Genomic DNA, 22374 nt, shown 5'->3' with positions numbered 1-22374 from the left:
ATGTAATTTACATTTTATTCATTGAATTAGTATTTATAATCTTGGTTTGTGTATGGAGTATATATGAATCTGCATGACTATGTCTAGGATTATAAGATTTAAAGCACCGTAAAAAACAGACATATAATGGGACACTTTTTCTGCTGTTGACAACTTTACTTAATATATGGTGGTAACTAGTTTCAAAAGCAGTTTTCTTCATCTACAGTTTGAATTTGCTTTCAGTTGCCTTTTCAATTTATTTCTGTTCAAGAAACATTTTTGAGCTTCTAACATGTATAACTCTTTGTGCTAAGAGCTGGCAGAATAAATAATTAGGAAGGTAGAATTACTCAAAAATAAATGGAATCATTTCATGACCTCAAGAAGAAACGTCAAAATCTAGATGGAATGATAGATAAGTATTAATATACGATTAACTGTAATACAAAACAGATTGTGCTAAGTCCAGGGTGAGTAGAGAATTTTAATGTTAGGTATTGATAAACATTCTAATAGGTACAAATGAAGTACAAGGGGATGTTAGTGGGAATAGTGATTAACTCTGAGAAGACTCATAGAGCAGGAGTCTCCAGCCCCTGGGTACAGGCCTGCTACCAGTCCGTGATCTGTTAGGAACTGGGCTGCACAACAGGAGGTAAGCAGCAGGTGAGTGAGCGATACTTTGTATGTAAGCCACTTCCTGTGGCTCACATTACTGCCCGAGCTCTACCTCCTGACACATCAGCAGCAGCATTAGATGATCATAGATGCGTGAACCCTATTGTGAACTGCACATGTGAGGGATTTAGGTTGCACAGTCCCTTATGAAAATCTAATGCCTGATGATCTGTCACTGTCTCCCATCACTCCCAGATGGAACCATCTAGTTGTAGGAAAACAAGCTCAGGGCTCCCACTGATTCTGTATTATGGTCAGTTGTATAATTATTTCATTATATACTACAATGTAATAATAATAAAAATAAACCGCCTGGCCAACATGGCGAAAACCCCGTCTCTACTAAAAATGCAAACATTAGCTGGGTGTGGTAGTGAATGCCTGTAGTCCCAGCTACTCCAAAGCCGAGGCAGGAGAATCGCTTGAACTTCGGAGATTGAGGTTGCACTGATATGAGATCTGCCATTGCACTCCAGCCTGGGTGACAGAATGAGACCCTGTCTCAAAAAAAAAAAAAATATATACACACACACACACACACACACACACACACACATATATATACAATAAAGTGCACAATAAATGTAATGAGCTTGAATCATCCTGAAACCATCTCTGTCCTGGTCTGTGGAAAAACTGTCTTCCACAATACTGGTCCCTTGTGCCAAAAAGGTTAGGGACTGCTGTTACAGAGCACAAATGGACTGAATTCTTCTTTGACAACATCACTATAAGCCTGGGTATAAAAAAAATTTCAGCAGGCAAATATGGGGAAAACTGGGGAGTAGGAGGACTTTTTTTTTTTTTCTTAAAACAGAGGGTACTACATGACAAAATACTGGAAATACATTTGAAGAATAAATATAAAAGTTCCTCTATGGCCAGGCGCGGTGGCTCATGCCTGTAATCCCAGTACTTTGGGAGGCTGAGGCGGGCAGATCACCTGAGGTCCAGAGTTTCAGACCAGCCTGACCAACATGGAGAAACCCTGCCTCTGCTAAAAATACAAAATTAGGTGGGCATGGTGGCGCATGCCTGTAATCCCAGCTACTGGGGAGGCTGAGGCAGAAGAATCGCTTGAACCTGGGAGGCGGAGGTTGCAGCGAGCCGAGATCACACCATTGCACTCCAGCCTGGGCAACAAGAGCGAAATGCCGTTTCAAAAAAAAAAAGTTCCTCTATTTGTGAAGTTTCATTTTTTATAAACTTATAAACTCAAAGAATAAATTTATATGTGAGACTCAACCCTGCCAGAAATATATGATGTTGATGGTTTTTGTGTATTGCCACTTCCAAACCTATAATTGTAAGTACAGTTAACTATTGTCAGTGTGATTAGAGTATAGTGCATGATGTAGCTGGAGAGGTAGATTGAGTTCAGATTATGGTGGATATCATAGGTATGTCAAGAGATTTGGACTTTAGAGAAAATGAAGTCACAAGATGTTTGTCAACAGAACAGTGACATAATTTCATACAAGATTTAAAAAGATACCTGGCCAGGCGTGGTGGCTCATGCCTGTAATCCCAGCACTTCTGAGAGGCTGAAGTGGGTGGATCACTTGAGGTCAGGAGTTCAAGACCAGACTGGCCAACATGGTGAAACCTCATCTCTACTAAAAAAAAAAAAAATACAAAAATTAGCCAGGCATGGTGGCACATGTCTGTAATCCCAGCGACTTGGGAGACTGAGGCACGAGAATCACTTGAAACTGGGAGGCAGAGGTTGCAGTGAGCCAAGATCGTACCACTGCACTCCAGCCTGGGTGACAGAGTGAGACCCTGTCTCAGAAAAAAAAAAAAAAAAAGATACCTAAGTAATGTGAAAGGTGGCTGCTTCTTTCATGTTGTGTGGAAGAAATTACATCCCATAGTAAGCATGGCTTGGGAGAGTAAAATCAAGAAGGTAAGGGTAGAGCAGGGTGTATTAAGATTGGTTCTCAGAACACCAGAATGATAATCACATCATGTGCTTGCAGATACCTAGGCTCCAACAGAGATCTACTAAGTAAGAATTTCAAGGAGTAGCCAAAGAATCTGTATTAAACAGCTAATGGCCATTGGGTTGTCTCCAATTTTTGACATTAGAAACAATGCTTGTTATGAACATTTATGTAAAAATTTTTTCATGGACATATGCTCATTTTTCTTGGGTATAGCTAGGAAAGGAACTGCTGGTTCAAGTAACTTTATGTTTATCATTTTGAGGAGCTATCAGACTGTTACATAGCAGATCCACAACTTTGCAATTCCACTAGCAGTGATGAGGGTTCTGCTTTCTCCATATCCTTGTCAACACCAATTTCAAACCATCATTGTGGGTGTGAAGTGGTATTTTTTTCTTTCTTTCTTTTTTCTGAGACAGGGTCTTGCTTTGTTGTCCAGACTGGAGTGCTGTGACATGATTACAGCTCACTGAAGCCTCGACGAATTCTCCCATCTCAGCTTCTCAAGTAGCTGGGACTACAGGTGCATGCCACCATGTCTGGCTTTTTTTTTTTTTTTTTTTTTTTTGGTATATTTTGTAGAGACAGGGTCTCGCCATGTTTCCCAGAATGGTCTCAAACTCCTGGACTCAAGCAATTCTCCCACCTCAGTCTCCCAAAGTGATGGGATTACAGGTATGAGCCACTGTGCCCAACCATAAAGTGCTATTTCATTGTGGTTTTCATTATTTATTTCTTGATGATCAATGATGTTGAGTATCTTTTCATTTGCTTGTTGGCTATTTGTATATTTTCTTTGGTGAAATGCCAATTATTTGTCTTTTTTATTATTGACATGTGTTTTTGTAGAGCACTCAATCCTGTTGCTGTTTGGGGTGCCACTGTGTAACCCACACAGACCTATGGGACTGAATAAAGGGGGGCAAACGCGGGAATAAAAGACAAGAGACAAAAGAGTATATTTGGAAGAAGGGGTCGGGGGCACCTTGCCTCTAGTGGACAAGGGCCCTGAGCTTTACACAGCCCTCCATATTTATTAGGCAAAAGAGATAGCAAGAAGTGGAGGTGGGTGGGGGGTGGGTGTCGTCAGCAGTTTGATTCACAGCAGGTTTGTAAGACTGCATTCTTCAAACAATAGGCGCTAGATTTCTCAATAGATAACTTTAAGGAGCCCACTGCCAGGGAGTGAGGCCCTCAGCAAACCTTTTGGTGGCAGGGCAGTATCAGTTTGCCCACATTCTGCATTCATGATAAACAGTTTGCTGTTTGATCATATAGCCTCCAGCGGAATGCTTAGTTGGTCATGATCCCTTTGGCCTTTTGAGCTCCCAACATGTTTTTAACATATTCTAGATGAATCTCTTACTGGATGTATTTTTTCCTATTTTGTAGGTTGTCTTTTGACTTTCTTTTCTTCTTTTAGGTACAGGGTCTTGCTCTGTTGCCTAAGCTGGAGTGCAATGGCACAATCAGCTTACCACAGCCTCAAAATCCTGGGCTCAAGTGATTTTCCCACCTCAGGCTCCTGAGCAGCTAGGACTACAGGTGTGCATCACCATGTCTGGCTATAAAAAAGAATTTTGTAGAGATGGGATCTCACTATGTTTCCCAGGATGGTCTCAAATTCCTGGCCTCAAGTGATCCTCCGGCCTTGGTCTCCAAAAGTGCTGGGATTACAAGCATGAACAACTGTTCCCAGACTTGATTTTCTTCCTTAAGCCCCACGTTTGGACTGATGGTCTTGACTTTTTGATACATGTTTTTGTAAAGCACACAAGTTTTTAATTTTGATGAGGTCTATTAATTTATTTTTCCTTTTGTTGCTTGTGGATTTGGTGTTATTTCTAAGAATCCATTGCCATATCCAAGGTCTTAAAGATTTACCCTTGTTTTCTTCTAAGAGTTTTAGTTTCAGATCTCACAAATGTAGTCGTCTGAAACATTCTGAATTATTTATATGGAATGAATTAGGGGTTCAACTTCATTCTTTTCTATGTGGATCTCCAGTTTTCCCAGCATCATTTGTTGCAAAAACTATTCTTTCCCCATTAGATGGTCTTGGTATGTTTATTTTAAATCAATTTACTCTAGATGTATAGGTTTATATGTGAGTCTCCATTCTGTTCCATTGACCCAAATGGCTATTTGTTATTCAGCCTGACTACTATAAAAAATACCATAAATTGGTAACTTAAACAACAAAAATTTATTTTTCACAGTTCTGGAGCTGGCATATCCAAGATAAGGTGCTGGCCTGACGGGTATCTCGTGAGGGCTTTCTCCTTGGGTTGCAGATGTCTGCCATCTCTCTGTGTCTTCACATGGCCTCTCCTTGGCATATGCATGTGAAGAGAAAGAGCTCTCTCTCTATTTCTGTTCTTACAAAATTACCAGTTGTATCACATTAGGGCCCCACCCTCATGACATTGTTTAACTTTAGTTAACTCCTTCCTATAGGCATTATCTCTAAATACAGTCACATTAGGGGTTAGGGCTTCAACATATGAATCTGGGGGAGACACAGTCTGTCATATGCCATTACTACACACAATCTTGATTACCGTAGCTGTGTAGTAACTTTGGAAGCCAGGAAGTGTGAGTCCTTCAACTTTGTTCATCACCTGAAAAACTGTTTTGGATATTCTGGGTTCTCTGAATTTCCATATTAGTATTAGGATCAACTTGTCAATTTCTGCAAAGAAGCCAGCTGGAATTTTGATGGAGAGTGAATCTGTGGAATCTGTACTTCAACTTAAAGAGTATTGGCATCTTATCAATATTAAATCTTCCAATCCATGAATATGTGTTTTCTTCCCATGTACATCTTTTAAAATTTCCTTGAACAATGTTTTATAATTTTCTTTCTTTTTTTTTTTTCGAGATGGAGTCTCGCTCTGTTGCCCAGGCTGCAGTGCAGTGGTGCGATCTTGGCTCACTGCAAGCTCCACCTCCCGGGTTCACGCCATTCTCCCACCGCAGCCTCCCGAGTAGCTGGGACTACAGGCGCCCACTACCCCACCCGGCTAATTTTGTTTTTGTATTTTTAGTAGAGATGGGGTTTCACCATGTTAGCCAGGATGGTCTCGATCTCCTGACCTTGTGATCCGCCCGCCTCGGCCTCCCAAAGTGCTGGGATTACAGGTGTGAGCCACCGCACCCGTCTATAATTTTCATTCTTGTATTTCTTTTTAAGAAATCTCTAAATATTTTCTGATTCTATTGTAAATGGAGTTATTGATATCATTTTTTTGCTGTTTGTGTATTTTGTTTTTTTGAGACAGAGTTGCGCTCTGTCACCCAGGCTGGAGTGAAGTGGTGCAATTTTGGCTCACTGCAACCTCTGCCTCCCAAGTTCAAGTGATTCTCCTGCCTCAGCCTCCCTAGTAGCTGGGATTACAGGTGCACATCACCATGCCCAGCTAGTTTTTTGTATTTTTTAGTAGAGATGGAGTTTCACCATGTTGGCCAGGCTGGTCTTGAACTCCTGGCCTCAAGTGATCCACCTACCTCGCCTCCCAAAGTGCTGGGATTACAGGCAGGAGCCACTGTGCCTGGTCTGATTTCATTTTTGGATTGTTCATTGCTAATGTACAGAATAACACATGATTTTTGAGTATTTATCTTGTATCCTGCAAACGTGCTTGTCTATTTGTTCTAATAGCTTTATTTGTGGATTCTTTAGGATTTCCTACATATAAGATCAGTAATTTAAGATAGAGCTTGTTTTACTTCTTCCATGCCAATCTGGATGTCTTTTATTTTTTTCTTGACACATTGCACTGGCTACAACCTCCAGTATAATATTAAATGTAAGTGGATATAGCAAACATCCTTGTCTTGTTCCTGACCTTAGGAGGGAGGAATTAGTTTTCAGCATTCCATATATTAGGCATGGGTTTTTCATAATGCTCTTAATCAGGCTGAAAAAGTTCCCTTCTCTTCCTAGTTTATTATTTTTAACATGAAAGAATATTGAATTTTGTCAAATGAGTTTTCTGCATCTATTGAGATGACTATGTTGTTTCTTTTATTCTGTAAATATATTACAATATATTGATTTTTAGATTTTAAGCCAATATTGCATAGTTGGGATGAATCCCACTTGTTTATGGTGTATAATCCTTTTTATATGTGGTTGGAACTGGTTTGCTAGTATTTCATTGAGGATTGCTGTGTTTGCTAGATTCACATGAGGTATTGGGCTTTCCTTGTGATATTTTTCTCTATCTTGCTACTAAGGAAAATCTGTCCTCACAGAATAAGTTGGGAAGTGTTCCCTCTCTTCTAGTTTTTGGTATGAATTTGTGAAGCATTGGTATTAATTCCTATTTCAACTTTTGGTAGAACTGACCATGAAGCCATCTGAATCTGAGCTTTTTTTCTTTTCTGAGGGGGGTGGGGCCAGGGGCAAATTTCAAATTCCCAATTCGATTTTTTTTTTTTTTTGAGACGAGTTTCGCTCTGTCACCCAGGCTGAAGTGCAGTGGCCCCATCTCAGCTCACTGCAACCTCTGCCTCCTGGGTTCAAGTGATTCTCCTGCCTCAGCCTCCTGCGTAGCAGGGACGACGGGTGTGTGCCACCACACCTGGCTAATTTTTGTATTTTTAGTAGAGATGGTGTTTCACTATGTTGGCCAGGCTGGTCTCGAACTTCTGACCTCAGGTGTTCTGCCCACCTCGGCCTCTCAAAGTGCTGGGATTACAGGCATGAGCCATTGTGCCCAGCTCCAATTCAGTATTTTTACTTATTATGGGTTCATTCAGATTTTCTAGTTGTTCTTGAGTGAGTTTCCATAGTTCATGTTATTCTAGAAATGTGTTCATTTCATTGAGATTATCTGATTTGCAGGCATACAGTTATAGGGTCTGGTGTGTCTGTTTCAAAGGTTCGGTTGCTGGGTGTTGTTGGAGACAGACTGGCTAGCCAGTGTAGCAGGAGTGTACTTGGGAGGCTCAGGGTAGCGACTATGCTGCAACTGGCATGTAAATACAGTATCTTAACAGTTTAACAGTCAGTACAGCCTTTCTGGTTCATACAAGTGAATATCAGGCCTTGCTGTATAGGATGTCAAACTGCCGATGATTATCCCTGTTCTGAATTATTTAATAATAAAAATTTAAAACATAGACACATAGCTAAAAGACATAAAACATAATAATACAGGCTGTCCCCCATCTTTTTTGTTTTGTTTTGTTTTTGTTTTTTGAGATGATGTCTCACTCTGTCACCCAGGCCAGAGTGCAATGGTGTGATCTTGGCTCACTGCAACCTCTGCCTCCTGGGTTCAAGTGATTCTCCTGCCTCAGCCTCCCGAGTAGCTGGGACTACAGGCATGCACCACCATGCCCACCTAATTTTTGCATTTTTAGTAGAGACGAAGTTTCACCATGTTGACCAGGCTGGTCTTGAACTCCCACCTCGGCCTCTCAGAGTGCTGAGATTATAGGCATGAGCCACTGCATCTGGCTCCCCGCTCATTTTTCTTTTCAGTAAAAATCTTTACTCCATCAGAGAAACCAATCTTAGCCAGGCTTGTCAGAGAACAGACTCATGCATAAGTCTCAAAAAAAGATGGGTAGTAAGACGGTGGCTCACGCTTGTAATCCCAGCACTTTGGGAGGCCGAGGTGAGCAGATCACCTGAGGTCAGGAGTTTGAGACCAGCCTGGCCAACATAGTGAAACCCCGTCTCTACAAAAAATACAAAAATTAGCCGGATGTAGTGGCACTTGCCTGTAATCCCAGCTACTTGGGAGGCTGAGGCAGGAGAATCACTTGAACTCAGGAGGCAGAGGTTGCAGTGAGCCTAGATCGTGCCACTGCACTCCAGCCAGGGCGACAGAGTGAGACTGACTCAAAAAAAAAAAACAAAAAAATGGGTAGTAAGACACTTCTAAAGGTGTCTTCTTCAATGAATAGAATTCTGTTGTAACACAGAATTCAGTTATCAAGACAAATATCCAGAAAATGGTTGGTTTACATCTTGTTTGTATTAGGGCTTCCTTTTATTTTCATACATCTTCTTATTAAACTATCTCAAAGAGTAGAGATTCCTATTTCTGTTGACACTTAATAGCTTTTACTACATGTAATATTAAGTCCATATACCTTCAGCTTTTTTGAACCACCGTGCGCAGCTTGTTTTAGCTTTTTTAAAGTGAGTTTTAGATAAACCTAATTTGCTCATCCTTGATTAGGAATTCCCCAAATTGGCTCTAAAATGGAATTCAGTTTGCCTCAATATACATTTACTGAGCTTATAATATCCATTAAAAAAAAAAGCAGCCAGGCCTGGTGGCTCATGCCTGTAATCCCAGCACTTTGGGAGGCTGAGGTGAGCAGATCACGAGGTCAGGAGATCGAGACCATCCTGGCTAACATGGTGAAACCCCATCTCTACCAAAAATACAAAAAAAATTAGCCAGGCATGGTGGCAGACGCCTGTAGCCCCAGCTACTCGGGAGGCTGAGGCAATAGAATGGCGTGAAACCAGGAGTTGGAGCATGCAGTGAGCTGAGATCGTGTCACTTGCACTCTAGCCTGGGTGATAGAGTGAGACTCTGTCTCAAAAAGAAAAACAACAACAACAAAAAAACTATGTAACAAATGCAAAGATAACATATGAAGGAGACAGAAATGTGTATAAATTTGTATAAAAGACAGACTGGTACCAATGCTAATTGGGATTATATAGGAATAAACCATTAACTTCTAAAATTGAAGCATAATTGCATCGCATTTAGTTGAATGCAGTGTTTATAGAGTTCAATGAATTTTGAGAAATAAACTTGCCAATCAAGATATAGAAACTATCTACAAAGTCCCCTTGTGCCCCTTTCTAGTCAATACCCTTCCAAGCTCAAAGGAAACAACTACTTTGACTTCTATTGCCACAGATTAGTTTTGACCTTCATATTGATGGAATTGTACAGTACCTAACTCTTTTGTGTCTGCCTTCTTTTACTCAACATGTTTTTAAGATTCACCCAGGCTGTAGTGTATATCAACAGTGTGTATTACTCTGAGTAGTATATCACAATTTATATTTTTCTGTTGATGAATATTTGTGTTGTTTTTGACTTTTTGGATTTTTAATAAATTAGCCATTAATTCTAATTGAGCAAAATATTTCCCCTTAATAGGACATGAAATTTGAAATATCTTAAGAAATTTCTTATTCATAAACAAAGTTGAACCAAGTGTAACTTAATGCTTATTTAAAGGCCTCTTCATGGCAGTAGCAATAAATCAAATACAGGTTTTAAAAATAGCTACTCTTTTTTGCACCTTTACTTTCCAGTCTGATAAATATAACTCACTTATATAACTACATAAATTGTCGTTAAGCTCTGTATTCCACAATTTCTCTTAGCCTAGGAAAGCAAGAAGTGATGATAGCATTATGGGTGTGTGTCATTTATTTTCAAGAACAGACTTTAGTGAAGGAAGGCATGCTTAAACCTTGCTTTGTAGCAAAACACTTCTTATCTTTGGGTGGATATAACTTTCTGATGCCAAAGGACTCTGTTTCCCTGCCGATCTAGATTAGAAAAGGCAGAAACTCTAACCTTTATTTATCAGTCTGTTTGACTAACAGTGTGAGCAGTGAGAAAAGAAAACTATAGTAATAAAGCTTTATTTTTTTTTTTTTAGAATGTTATTTCACAACCTCACTGGAATGTGGGAAGTGAAGTGCTGCAAAAGCTAGAAGCAAAGATAGAAAGTACAGGCAAGGTTCACATAATAAATCTTCCTTTTAGGTTTGAAGGTTCTTTCCATAGAAATTCCTTCACAAAGATACAATTTTATTTTAAAATATCCTGTACCTGGCTTTTATTTAAGGTCAGTTAAGTAACCAGTATATGAAAGTCTTTGTATGTTTCCACAAAACTGTTGTTAAAACTGTATTCTGGGTCAAATTATTCTTTTTCTTTTTTTTTTTTTTTGAGACAGGGTGTAGTTCTGTCGCCCAGGCTGGAGTGCAGTGGCAACTACATGGGATTACAGATGAGGTCTCACTACCTTGCCCAGGCTGGTCTCGAACTCCTTGGCTCAAGGGGTCCTCCTGCTCGGCCTCCCAGAGTGCTTGGATTACAGGCATGAGCCACCCCACCTCGCCCAGATTATTCTTAAACTGGAGTCTTCAGGTCCCCAGGGTCAAGAGATATATACTTGCCAGTTTGGGAATTCTATAAAAATGTTTTAGTTTAGTTTTGTGTTTCATTTCAGTAATTGCTTAAAAACAATATTTTCCCACTCATTAAATTAAAACTTCTTTGGCAGTGATAATTCATAACCATAAAGATATTTTCCTGAAGTAGGATTTTAATTTCTTTTTCTTTTTCTTTTTTTTTTTTTTTTGAGACGGAGTCTTGCTCTGTCGCCCAGGCTGGAGTGCAGTGGCACAACCTTGGCTCACTGCAAGCTCCGCCTCCCGGGTCCATGCCATTCTCCTGCCTCAGCCTCCCGAGTAGCTGTCTACAGGGGCCCGCCGCCACCACGCCCGGCTAATTTTTTGTATTTTTAGTAGAGATGGGTTTCACCGCGTTAGCCAGGATGGTCTTGATCTCCTGACCTCGTGACCCGCCCGTCTCGACCTCCCAAAGTGCTGGGATTACAGGCGTGAGCCACAGCGCCCGGCGGATTTTAATTTCTTAAAAACTTTTTTATTGTCGTAAAATACATGTAACATAAAATATGCCATTTTAACCACTTTAAGTGTACACTTCAGTGGCATTAAGTACATTTACAGTGTTCTTTAGACTTTGATTTCTTACATCAGTATTTCTTACAGTGAAATTTTCAAAAGTATTTGCCAAGTTTCAAAAGAACTTTTTTCCTTTAAAAACGGTTTGTATACCACTCAAGACTATGAATCACTATTCAAGGCAATAAATTCTTCTTACAATATAGAATTTTTCTCTTGATAAATTGAGTATTCTTTCTTTAGATAATGGGAATAATACACACCCTTATGGTTTTTCCCCTTTTTAAAACCTGGAAATGAAGAAAAAAATTCGGTGTTTGTGTGACCATTTTCCCTGTTACTCATATAATTATTTGCCCATCTATTTCTTATCTTTCTATAATTACAGATTTCTCTTTTTTACATGGTTTGTGTTGTACCTTGCTTCAAATTCTTTTTTTTTTTTTTTTTTTTTGAGGTGGAGTCTTGCTCTGTCGCTCAGGCTGGAGTGCAGTGGCGCGACCTCGACTCACTGCAACCTTCGCCTCCCCGGTTCAAGGTGTTCTCCTGCATCAGCCTCCCAAGGATTCCCGGCTAATTTTCGTTATTTTTACTAGAGACGGGGTTTCGCCATGTTGCCCAGGCTGGTCTGGAACTGCAGAACTCAGGTGATGCACCCACCTCGGTTTCCCAAAGTGTTGGGATTACAGGCATGAGCCACCGCGCCCGGCCAAATTCTTTTTAGGAATTAGGTACTACATTGAGTTTTAAATGCACTCAGAAAATTCTCAAAGTAATAAATTATAGACTAAATAAATATAGCGGAATTCAGTCTAAATTATAGGAACTCCTTTTTTGATAACTAATATTTTTTAAGTACTCACTATGTGCTACGGCACTGTGCTAATCACTTTACTGTGATTTATCTAGTAATACCGTATGATGTAGGTACTATTATCACCCCACTCTAAGGAGTTCAAAGAAATAAAGAAACCTCCACAGTGTCATGAAGTAGCCCCGCTAGGACTCAGGCCTGGCTGAATCCAAAGCTCAGGCTTCTAAGCATAACGTGTACTGCTGCTTCTCAGGCTGCACATTCTATTTTACATTATTGGTAGTTTCTCTCTGGCGTTCTTTGTGGGAATGTTCACTGCCCCCCGCCCCGCCCCGAAGTGGAACCCTGTCTTCTAACAAACTTTTCGCTGCTCCACCGTCTCCTGTCATGTTCGGCCTCTCAATGGAGTCCCAGCCCACACTCCGATTCTGGTCCCTGAACAGAACCCCTTCCCCTCACACCATGGCCCCCTAGCAGAGCCTGGTCTCCTCAGATCCTCTTCTCCCAGCAGGGCCCCAACTCCTCACTCCGACGATTCCCCCAGAGTTCCGTTCCCTCAGATCCTGCTTTTCCAGCAAAGCTGCGATTCCTGTACCCCAGCAGAGAGCAATACCCCGTCGGCAAACTTCCACAGAGACGTCTTACCGAGGTCCCAGCCCAGCCCCTAATTAAGGGCACATCTCTACCTTTCCCCTTCCCAACCTTCTCCCACAACTGTGCTTTCCCCCGCCCTATTCCCTTTTTCTGTTTATTAATTCTCCTCAACCTCTCCACCATCTCGTGGCCCAGTTTCAGGATTCCCCCGCAAACTCACCCACCGTACTGTCTCCTCAAAGTTGCGTTCCCAAACGGCGCAGTGCTCTGCCCGCACTTACGCTCCCAGCGCTGCTCCGGGATCTGCGCTCCCCAACTGCCCTCCGGGAATACGCCCTGCAGTTGAACAGCGCCCGAGGCCCCGCCCCCTCTGCGTCCATTGGCCATTGTTTTCGAGAAGTCCCGCCCCTCCCGCTTCCAGCCCGCCTCCCCGCCCCGCTTCCCTTGTTTTCATTCCCCCTGTCACACGAGGCAGTGGCAAGCCCGAAGGGGAGGAGAGAAGGGGGCGGAAAGTGAAAGGCGCAGAGGGCCGCTCTGTCTCCCGTCTGACTCGGTTCTCGACTGCTCCGGGCCGCCGATGTATTGTGGGATCGCGGAGCCGTCCCTGAGACGCTGGGATCCGCAGAGGAGCCCACTTGAGAGCGCCTCCTGTCGTCCGTAAGGCTGCCTTGCCATCCCTCGGCACCCCAACTTCCCCCGCCCCCCCATCGCCTCCTCCTCCATCCTCCAGTTCAAAATGGCGACGGCGGCGGCAGCGGCGGCGGTGATGGCTCCTCCGGGCTGCCCGGGTTCGTGCCCCAACTTCGCGGTAGTCTGCTCCTTCTTGGAGCGCTACGGGCCGCTGCTAGACCTGCCTGAGTTGCCGTTCCCTGAGCTGGAGCGGGTGCTGCAGGCGCCGCCGCCGGACGTCGGCAACGGAGAAGGTAAGCGAGGGGCCCGAACGCCCGGCGGGAAGCGGCCCTGGCGCTCTCCTACTCTCCGCTCTTCACAGGCGCCCCGGTTCTTCGCGGCTCGGGCCTCCGCGGCTCTGTCTTCCCCTTGGGACGCAACTCCGCCGGGCTGGTCTTCTCCGCCCAGCCCCCGGGGTCTTGGGCAGTGGGGAGGCGGGGCGGAGGCCCCCTAGGGCCACTCGGCCGGGAGGGGAGCTGAGGTGGAGGCGTTGCGGGCTAGGTGTGGGCTGGAGGCGGGGAGGGGTCATTGTGCCGGTCGGCAGCCCCGGGGACTGCTTCTCCGCGGCGGAGGGCGGCCCCCCACCCCGTCTCCCCCTTGGCGGCGGGGGAAGGGGAGCGCAGGTTCCGGCCAGCTTTGCGCTTTTCTCCTCCTCCCCACCCTTACTCCCTCCCCTCCTCCCACCAGTCTTCCCGACCATCTCGGGGAAGGCTGGGCTCGGCTGCTCCGGACACCTCCTTATCTCCCTTCACCTGGGTGGGCGGGGGCCAGCGGACACTCAACTCTCCCTCCCTCTGTTGGGAACTCCCCTGAGAGATTTGTCCCTTTTCCCTTCCCCTCGAGGGCTGCTTTAACCCCTAAAACTCCTTCCTTGGAGTGGGGAGGTCTGCTCCTCCCCCACGGGAGGGGGTTCTTCTCCATTCTCGGTAGGGGGGCGAAGTCGGTTCAGCTCCACTTTGGAGAGGAGAGGGTTAATTCCTCCTCCATAGTTCTCCTTCCTCTCCCCACCTCCCCCAAAATAATAGGCGAGCATCTCCCCACTTTTCCAATCCCTTCCCCCTTCATCTTGGCAGCCGGGCTTAGGCGAAGAAGTCGTCTCCCTCCCATTTGCACGGTAGGGTGGGGTGGTTAGTATGTAAGCTGGAGGAGGGGCTCTGACGGAGGGGGAAACAGTTGAAGAAGGTGCTTGTTGCTCATGTTTCTCTCTCTGGTGCCGCTGGTCTATTATTGGTGTTCGCAAGTGGTGCTCCTTCCACATAAGGCCACCGCGCGGGTGCAGGGCGCATGCTCTGCCCGGCCCCATTGAAACTTCCTGCTGCTGCTGCTGGTTCTTTTGCTGGAGCATCTCAGCGCTGCGCCTGCTGCCTCCAGCCTTCACACTGAGTGCTTATACTCACCCCCATTTATTCCCGATCCCTGCCTCTCCTTTTCTGGCACTTTTCTTTCCTCAGAGAAGGCTTTTTTGTTATACTCTGAGCATTGCCTTTATCTGGAAACAGCCCTTGGCTGGAGAAGAAACGTTTTCCAAATAGGTCTCTTTTTTTGTCCATATTAGCTGGCCAAAGTGGATTGGTTATTGTACAAGACAGATAGCTGTTTCCTTTCCAAGAAAGCAGGGTCGCTCTTCTATTCTCTATGTAAATGAAGAAGTTTCTGTTAACTGAATTTATTTGCATTGCTAGGAAGCGCCAAGTATGAAGTTCTTCAGAATATTACCTATAAAGAATCTGTATGATGTTATGGCTACCGAAGACTCAAATTAATACAGCAGTTATAATACAAGCCTAGTAATCTGTTCTTACCTGTCCACATCACCTCTACCTGTAACAAACTGGCTTACAAAAGGCTAATTTAAAAAATAGTACAAAATAGGAGGGTGACTAATTACATTATATAAAGGCTTCTCACAGAATTTGTTTAAAAATTAAGCTCCCATTGTAGTAATTTCATTATCAAATTGTATTTACATTCTTTTTTATATTTTTTATTTTTATTTGTTTTTTGAGACGGAGTCTCACTCTGTTGCCCAGGCAGGAATGCAGTGGCAGGATCTGGGCTCACTGCTACCTCCGCCTCCCAGGTTCAAGCGATTCTCCTGCCCCAGCCTCCCGAGTAGCTGGGATTACAGGTGTGCACCACCGCGCCCGGCTAATTTTTGTATTTTTAGTAGAGACGGGGTTTCACCATGTTTGCCAGGCTGATCTCGAACTCCTGACCTCGTGATCCACACACCTTGGCCTCCCAAAGTGCTTTACAGGCGTGAGCCACCAAGCCTGGCCCGTTTTTTAATTTTTAAGAAAGTAGTCATCGTGAAGTAGGATGCCTTAGTAAGTTGCTTTTAGGATGCCTTGGGAAGTGATAGTAATGTATCTCTCAGAGAACCAACTGTGGGCATTTGGGGAAAGGATGGCTAGTAAATTGTTTTGGTAATTTCTTTGGACCAAGTTGAAATGCATAGGTTTTCTGGGATGGCGTGGTATTTTGGGTAGTATATGAGATTGCTTGAATCTACATTTATTTTAGGTATTTTGACCAGTGCATTTAGTTTATATTAATATCACAGGAATACAATATTAGAGTCAGTTGAATTGAATAGTGGTTCACTAAGTAAGTAAAAATGACAGGTAACCTGGGCTAAGAAGGATCATTTATTTCAGCCACTGCATTACCGTTGGTATAGAGTTGCTAAGGGGACTGATAATAATAGATCCTATCATAAGGTGATCTTAGAATAATTATTAATTAATGTTACACAGTTCAGAACACTTGGCAAATGAGAAGTCTCTGCAGGTGAAATGCTGTTACTGTGCAGGGAAACGATTTTCAGAACTTTGATGATGAACCATGATAATCATCATCAAAGTTGGCTTGTTGGGTGAACCTCTGTCGTTTTATCAGCTATTACAAACTTTCAGCCTGTTTCAAATAGCTGATAAAATGATAGTGGCTCAGCCAACAAGATTTGAACTGAGTCTTTTTGGGAAAGAGTTGTAGTGTACAAGAGTTAAAAGACATGGATTTAGTTCCTTGCAACTGTTCTCTGAAGTTGATAGTATTATTCCTATTTGGCAGGCATAGAAACTAAGGCTCAATAGACTAAGGTGCTTAAGAGTCTATAGTTAATGGTAGAATATGATTTCCAACCCAAGTCTGAGTCCAAAGCCACAAAATTATATACCTTGCCATAGTATCATGGTTTCCAAACTGCACCAAGGCACCCTAGAGCATTGTTGCCAACTCCATCTGATAGTTTAAATTTTCAAGTAGGATACAGTGGTAGCCGAAATTTGCTGGTTGCCAGGTGAGCTACTGCCTTGACTTACTTCATGGTTTCAAGGTTGTGCCACATTTCTATAGATGATATGTCTTTGTGAAGCTGGTTTTTTAGCGGTTGCTGTGGTAAAATTCACAAAAAAGTCAGTATGCAGCAGGAAAGAGGATAGCAGGGTCCACTCTGATTCCAAGGTTTGAAAAGTTGTGCAGTGCCCAACAGTAATACACATTTCACAAGTAATTATGGTTAAGAATGAAGTAAAAACATTACTTGTTGAAATTTAGCTAGGTTATTTTTTCACATGGCTACTGACTACTTAATAAGTGGAAGTGTTGTTATTTCTGGCCTAGGGCTGCTGTGAGAAAATTACTGAGATACTGAGGGTGCCGTGAACCTAGAATGTTTGAGAACCTTTGCTCTAGAAACTATCATTGAATTTCGGGGCAAGAAAGAAGGGACTATTGTGTCATTGCCTTTATTTTTCAGGAGGAAAATCAAGCTACAGAGAGAGATTTCAAGTGTATACAGCTAACTGTTGGTGTTAGTCAAATTCTTATTTGAAAAACCCACATATATGCTGAAATTGTCAACAAAAAATTTAGATTTATAGTTGATACTAGTTATAAAAGGATGTGCCAAATGAAGGTGGTGTTTTATCCTCCTCTCCCTGCAGTCTACTTTAGTCCTCCCAATTCTGTGCTTTGTGTGGACTTCCCCAGGTTTCTCCTAACTGGAGGTAGATGATGGTGGTTATGGATAAAGTCGACATTGACTTTGTGAGATCCCTGACACCCAAGGCTCCTAAGTATCTTTCCTCTCCTGCAGAGAATATTTATTTTCAAGAGGAAACTATACTACTGTATTCTTTAAAAACAGTCTGGATATTGGTTGAGATGTTACATATATCTAATAAATTTATTAAGCTAAATACAGATAATGTGTTAGGATTCTCATAGTTTATACTATGGTTGGCTGAATTAGTTGTATGATATTAAGTAAGTTGAGCCATTAGTTTTTTGTTTCATTTTTGCATTTAATGATTTGAATTTTAACTGGAAGTCAAAATATCAAAGTTAAAAAAATGCCTTTTTAACTGGAATTGTAACTATAACTTACTATGGTCTCTCTTACTGGTACTGTAACTGATCTGTGTGTAACAATATATTTTTAGGTGCATTTGATAAAGTGGAAAGGTGATTACTGTAACTGGGGCCACATGTGTTGATTTAAACAAAAGATTTTACCAGGTGCATGTACTAGAGGTTGCATGAGTCTACAGTGGTAGACACTGGTAGGGCATACATACATTAATAGTAGTATTGCTGGGGCCAGAGCCTGGTTAGGTTGAAACTTTTTAGTTGTGTCTCTTCTGCCTTTGAAAAAGCACATATTCTTTAGGGCACTTATTAGATGAAAAGAGAGAAATAGATTTCATCTCCACCATTTTCGATATGTCATAGAGTAAAGTTACGGAGGTTTGGAGGGAGGTTGTTGTCATTGTCCTAGGAACTAGGAGGTAATGGAGACAGAGGGACTTGTCTGGCTAACATGAGCCTGTTAATGCAAACTGGCTTACTTTTTAGTCTTTTAATGATTAAAAAGTTTGCCTTAAATTTAGATGTTTTGTTAAGTTCTTAAACAGACCTCACCGGTAAGAAGGTAAGCAAGCATTTATTAGTGAGTTTATTCACTTAATATATATATTGAGCATCTGCTATGTACAGATGTAGCTACAGTAAATATTGTGGGGATTATTTTTTTAAAAAAACATTAAACATGAGCCTTTTAAAAGAAATTTCTAATAAGAAATAGCTAAACTGAGCTTGAAACTAATGACATCATTCAAAGACTTAGTTTTTTTTCTCTGAGATTTTATCAAGTGGAGCAATAGTCGGTGCATTCTAGTCTACAGTTGTAAACTAAAATTATCTAACAATTTTATGGTGAGATGTATGACCACATGCAATATGAAAAAGAATAATTCAGGCCTAAAGTACATGTTAAACTGAATCATGTATTCAAGGAAGACAGTTATGTGTGTTGTTAGATTTAATAAAATTTTACTCTACCTGATGGGTATAGTCTTAATATATTATGCTTGGCTTTTTTTGTTTGTTTTCTGTTTTTATTGTAGAGTAGATCCCACAAAAGGTATTAGGGTATTTTCTATTTTCTTTTAAAAACATTTAATTATATGGGCAATTATAATGTACACTTTGTAATTACATATGTTCTAGCAGGCTTTGATTTATAATTTGTTTAGCTTTATATGGTCATATCTGTAAGTTAGGTTTGCATTAGCTAACTTTTAAACATTTTTGCTCGCTCTTGTACTGTTGGGCACAAGCAATGCCTCCAGGCAAATTGATGCCTAAACTAGAGAGAACAGCAGGCATTCTCTCCTTACTCTTCCACTTCCCCTTTACTTCCATTTCCTGATCCTCATGTCTGAAGTCTCACCACCTTTAGCCATTTGAAGGGGCTGCTTCTTCCATTTTACGCTTTCTTTCACTTGTATGCCATAAACTGCAGTGCCTGCTAGCTCCAGTGTGCTCCGTATGAGGTTTGCACCAGTGTGTTAGGAAGAAAGGAGGCACTGAAATTAAAAAAACCCCATATTTTGGGGGTTTCCAAGTCACTAAACAATTGAACCACAATAATAGAGGAAACTGACTTAAACAGTATTAAACTGGTATTGCTTCAAACATTATCAAAGGATTTCTGAGGTGAATGCCTACTTTATAAAAATGTATTTTTTCGGCTGGGCACGGTGGCTCATGCCTGTAATCCCAGCACTTAGGGAGGCCCAGGCGGCGGATCACCTGAGGTCAGGAGTTTGAGACCAGCCTGGCGAACATGGTGAAACCCCATCTGTACTAAAAATACAAAAATTAGCCAGACCTGGTGTCAGGCGCCTGTAATCCCAGCTACTCGGGAGACCGAGGCAGGAGAATCGCTTGAACCTGGGAGGCAGAGGTTGCAGTGAGCCAAGATGGTGCCACTGCACTCCAGCCTGGGTGACAGAGCGAGACTCTGTCTTTTTTTTCCCCCCCCAGAGTTAGGGCCTTGAATTCCTGGGCTCAAGAAATCCTCCTGCCCCAACCTCCCGAGTAGTTGGAACTACAGGCACATGCCACCATGCCCAGCTAATTTTTAAAAATTTTTTTGGTAGAGAATGAGGTCTTGCTGTATTGTCCAGGCTGGTCTTGAACTCCTGGACTCAGGTGATACTCCCACCTCGGCCTCCCAAAGTGCTGGGGTTACAGGCATGAGTCACCACTTGTGGCCAAAACTTCTTTTTTTTTTTTTTTTTTGAGACAGTCTCGCTCTGTGGCCCAGGCTGGAGTACAGTGGCACGATCCTGGTTCACTACAACCTCTGCCTCCTGGGTTCAAGTGATTCTCCTGCCTCACGCTCCCAAGTAACTGGGATTACAGGCATGCACCACCATGCCTGGCTCATTTTTATGTGTTTAGTAGGGACAGGTTTTGCCATGTTGGTCAGGCTGGTCTTGAACTCCTGGCCTCAGGTGATCCAGCCACCTCCACCTCTCAAAGTGCTGGGATTGCAGGCATGAGCCACTGTGCCCAGCCACTTCTTATTTTTATCCTGAGTTTAGGGATGTGTTAAATTGTATTAATTCTCCATTATCTCTGTGTGTGTGTGTGTGTGTGTGTGTGTGTGTGTGTGTGTGTGTCCTTTTTACAAATTATAAATGGCCGCTCTTTGAAGAAGTCGCGGTGGTAGGTGCTGCGGATCGGTGATCCGCAGGCGCCTGCTCCTTACTCACTGCTGTTCGCTCTCGCCGAGGAACAAGTCGGTCAGGAAGCCGTGCAGCAGCTATGGCTTTGAAGGTTACCGGAAAAACACGCGTGGAGCTGGAGGTGGCAGTTCACCGAAATTGAATCACTCTAACGAGCCGCAACATAAAATCCCTGGAAAAGGTGTGTGCTGACTTCATCAGAGGAGCAAAGGCAAAGAATCTCCAAGTGAAAGGACCAGTTCGAATACCTACCAAGACTTTGAGAATCACTACAGAAAAAGTCCTTGTAGTGAAGGTTCTAAGACATGGGATCCTTTCCAGATGAGAATCCACAAGCGACTCATTGACTTGCACAGTCCTTCTGAGATTGTTAAGCAGATTGCTTCCATCAGTTTGAGCCAGGAGTTGAGGTGAAAGTCACCATTGCAGATGCTTAAGTCAACTATTTTAATAAATTGATTACCAGTTGTTAAAAAAAAATTATAAATGGCAGACTTGATCCCATTCATCATTAGACTACTTTCATGTTTTGCTCAGAATTAAGTAAGTTTTAATATTCATTTAAAAATACTTATCAAATAAATTTGGTTTCTCTCAAAGTAAGTTGTGTAAGATATTCTGATTTTAGCAAATTATTTCATAATTTGTGCCTTTCTGTTAATAAACAGAAGAAGCAGGGATGAGGTGGTGGGGAATTTGCAGTGTTTATTTAATCTTACCAGTTTAGAGGCCGGACAAAGAGCAAGAATTAAAAGTTATGCTTAGAATGTTTGTCCAAAATTAAGGTGATCTTTTCAGTGTAAGAACATGAGTTGTGAGGGCACAGCAAGCAGAAACTACACCAGACTGATTTTTTTTTTTTTTTTTTGAGATGGAGCTCTGTCACCCAGGCTAGAGTGTAGTAGTGCGATCCCAGCTCACTGCAACCTCTGCCTCCTGGGTTCAAGTGATTCTCCTGCTTCAGCCTCCTGAGTAGCTGGGACTACAGGTTCCCGCCACCACGCCCAGCTAATTTTTTTGCATTCTTGGTAGAGATGGGGTTTCGCCATGTTGGCCAGGCTGGTCTCAAAAACTCCTGACCTCAAGTGATCTGCCTGCCCCGGCCTCCCAAAGTGCTGGGATTACAGGCGTGAGCCACCACATCCAGCCCAAACTGATTTTAAGAAAGAAGAGCATGAGGGCAAAACTTGACAGCAGACAGACCAGGCTTCAGCCTCCTGTAGTTGAACAAGGATTGCTTGAAGAGCAACATGAAGTATATAATGTATATATGGCTCATGTAAGCAAGAGTTCCTCCAGAAAGCTTTCGTAGTGAAGGTTGAGTCTGTATTTATTTTTAGACTCTAAGCTTTTTTCTCCAGTATTTGTACATGTTTATCTTAATCATTTTCTGAATAGTAGGATTATATAGTTTTTTTCCCTTTGGTTTTTCTTATATTTTTTCACATTTCATTTTCTATGTTAATTGTGCATTTCTTTGATAATCACCAAAAAACTATTTAAAACTAGATTTCTAAAGAGGCTTTATAAAAGGAAAATTGAATTTCTGCTTGTATTTATATACTCTTATTTTTATAGACAGGGTCTCACTCTGTCACCCAGGCTGGAGTGCAGTGGCTTATTCTCTGCTGACTGCAACCTCTACCTCCCAGACTCAGGCGATCCTCCCATTTCAGCCTCTCAAGTTGCTGGGGACTACAGGCATGTGCCACCACACCCAGCTAAAAATTTTTTGTATTTTTAGTAGAGACAGAGTTTCATTATGTTGCCCAGGCTGGTCTCAAACTCCTGGGCTCAAGCAATCCACCTGACTCAGCCTCCCAAAGTGCTGGGATTACAGGCGTGAGCCACCAAGCTCAGCCTATTTATTTATTCTTAATCTTGAATTACCTCTTAAATGAATGTTACTATCATCTACCCAAGTCACTCAGATCAGAAACCAAGGAG

General features: G+C 42.4%; 2 protein-coding genes and 1 pseudogene across 19 annotated transcripts in view; 2 read left to right on the top strand and 1 right to left on the bottom strand.

Moving 5' to 3' along the window:
- Positions 1–13069, bottom strand: part of AAMDC (adipogenesis associated Mth938 domain containing) — an 80151-nt gene extending 67082 nt beyond the window's left edge. For 5 of the 14 annotated variants that reach the window (XM_063782413.1, XM_063782405.1, XM_024346785.3 and 2 more), the window contains exon 1: positions 12942–13069. The gene's annotated coding sequence lies outside the window, so the exon portion shown is untranslated. Of the gene's footprint in view, positions 1–2155; positions 2274–12941 lie in introns of those variants that run through there. The other 9 variants (XM_063782407.1, XM_054661032.2, XM_063782408.1 and 6 more) reach the window with 5 other exon arrangements.
- RSF1 (remodeling and spacing factor 1) overlaps positions 1–22374 on the top strand; it is a 212089-nt gene that overhangs the window by 38079 nt on the left and 151636 nt on the right. For 2 of the 5 annotated variants that reach the window (XM_001175061.8, XM_009423810.5), the window contains exon 1: positions 13054–13644. The exons of 1 other annotated variant lie outside the window; for it this stretch is intronic. In XM_001175061.8, the coding sequence (XP_001175061.5) occupies positions 13458–13644 (187 nt within the window). In that variant the 5' untranslated portion in view covers positions 13054–13457. Of the gene's footprint in view, positions 1–13053; positions 13645–20494; positions 20609–22374 lie in introns of those variants that run through there. 2 more of the 5 variants (XM_016921691.4, XM_024347370.3) reach the window with 2 other exon arrangements.
- On the top strand, positions 20482–20960 carry LOC134807265 (small ribosomal subunit protein uS10-like; annotated as a pseudogene).

Source organism: Pan troglodytes, chromosome 9, assembly GCF_028858775.2.
Source record: "Pan troglodytes isolate AG18354 chromosome 9, NHGRI_mPanTro3-v2.0_pri, whole genome shotgun sequence".
NCBI classification, from domain to species: Eukaryota; Metazoa; Chordata; class Mammalia; order Primates; family Hominidae; genus Pan; species Pan troglodytes.
The sequence above is the reverse complement of the archived record's forward strand: the minus strand, read 5'-3'. Positions and strand labels throughout refer to the sequence as shown.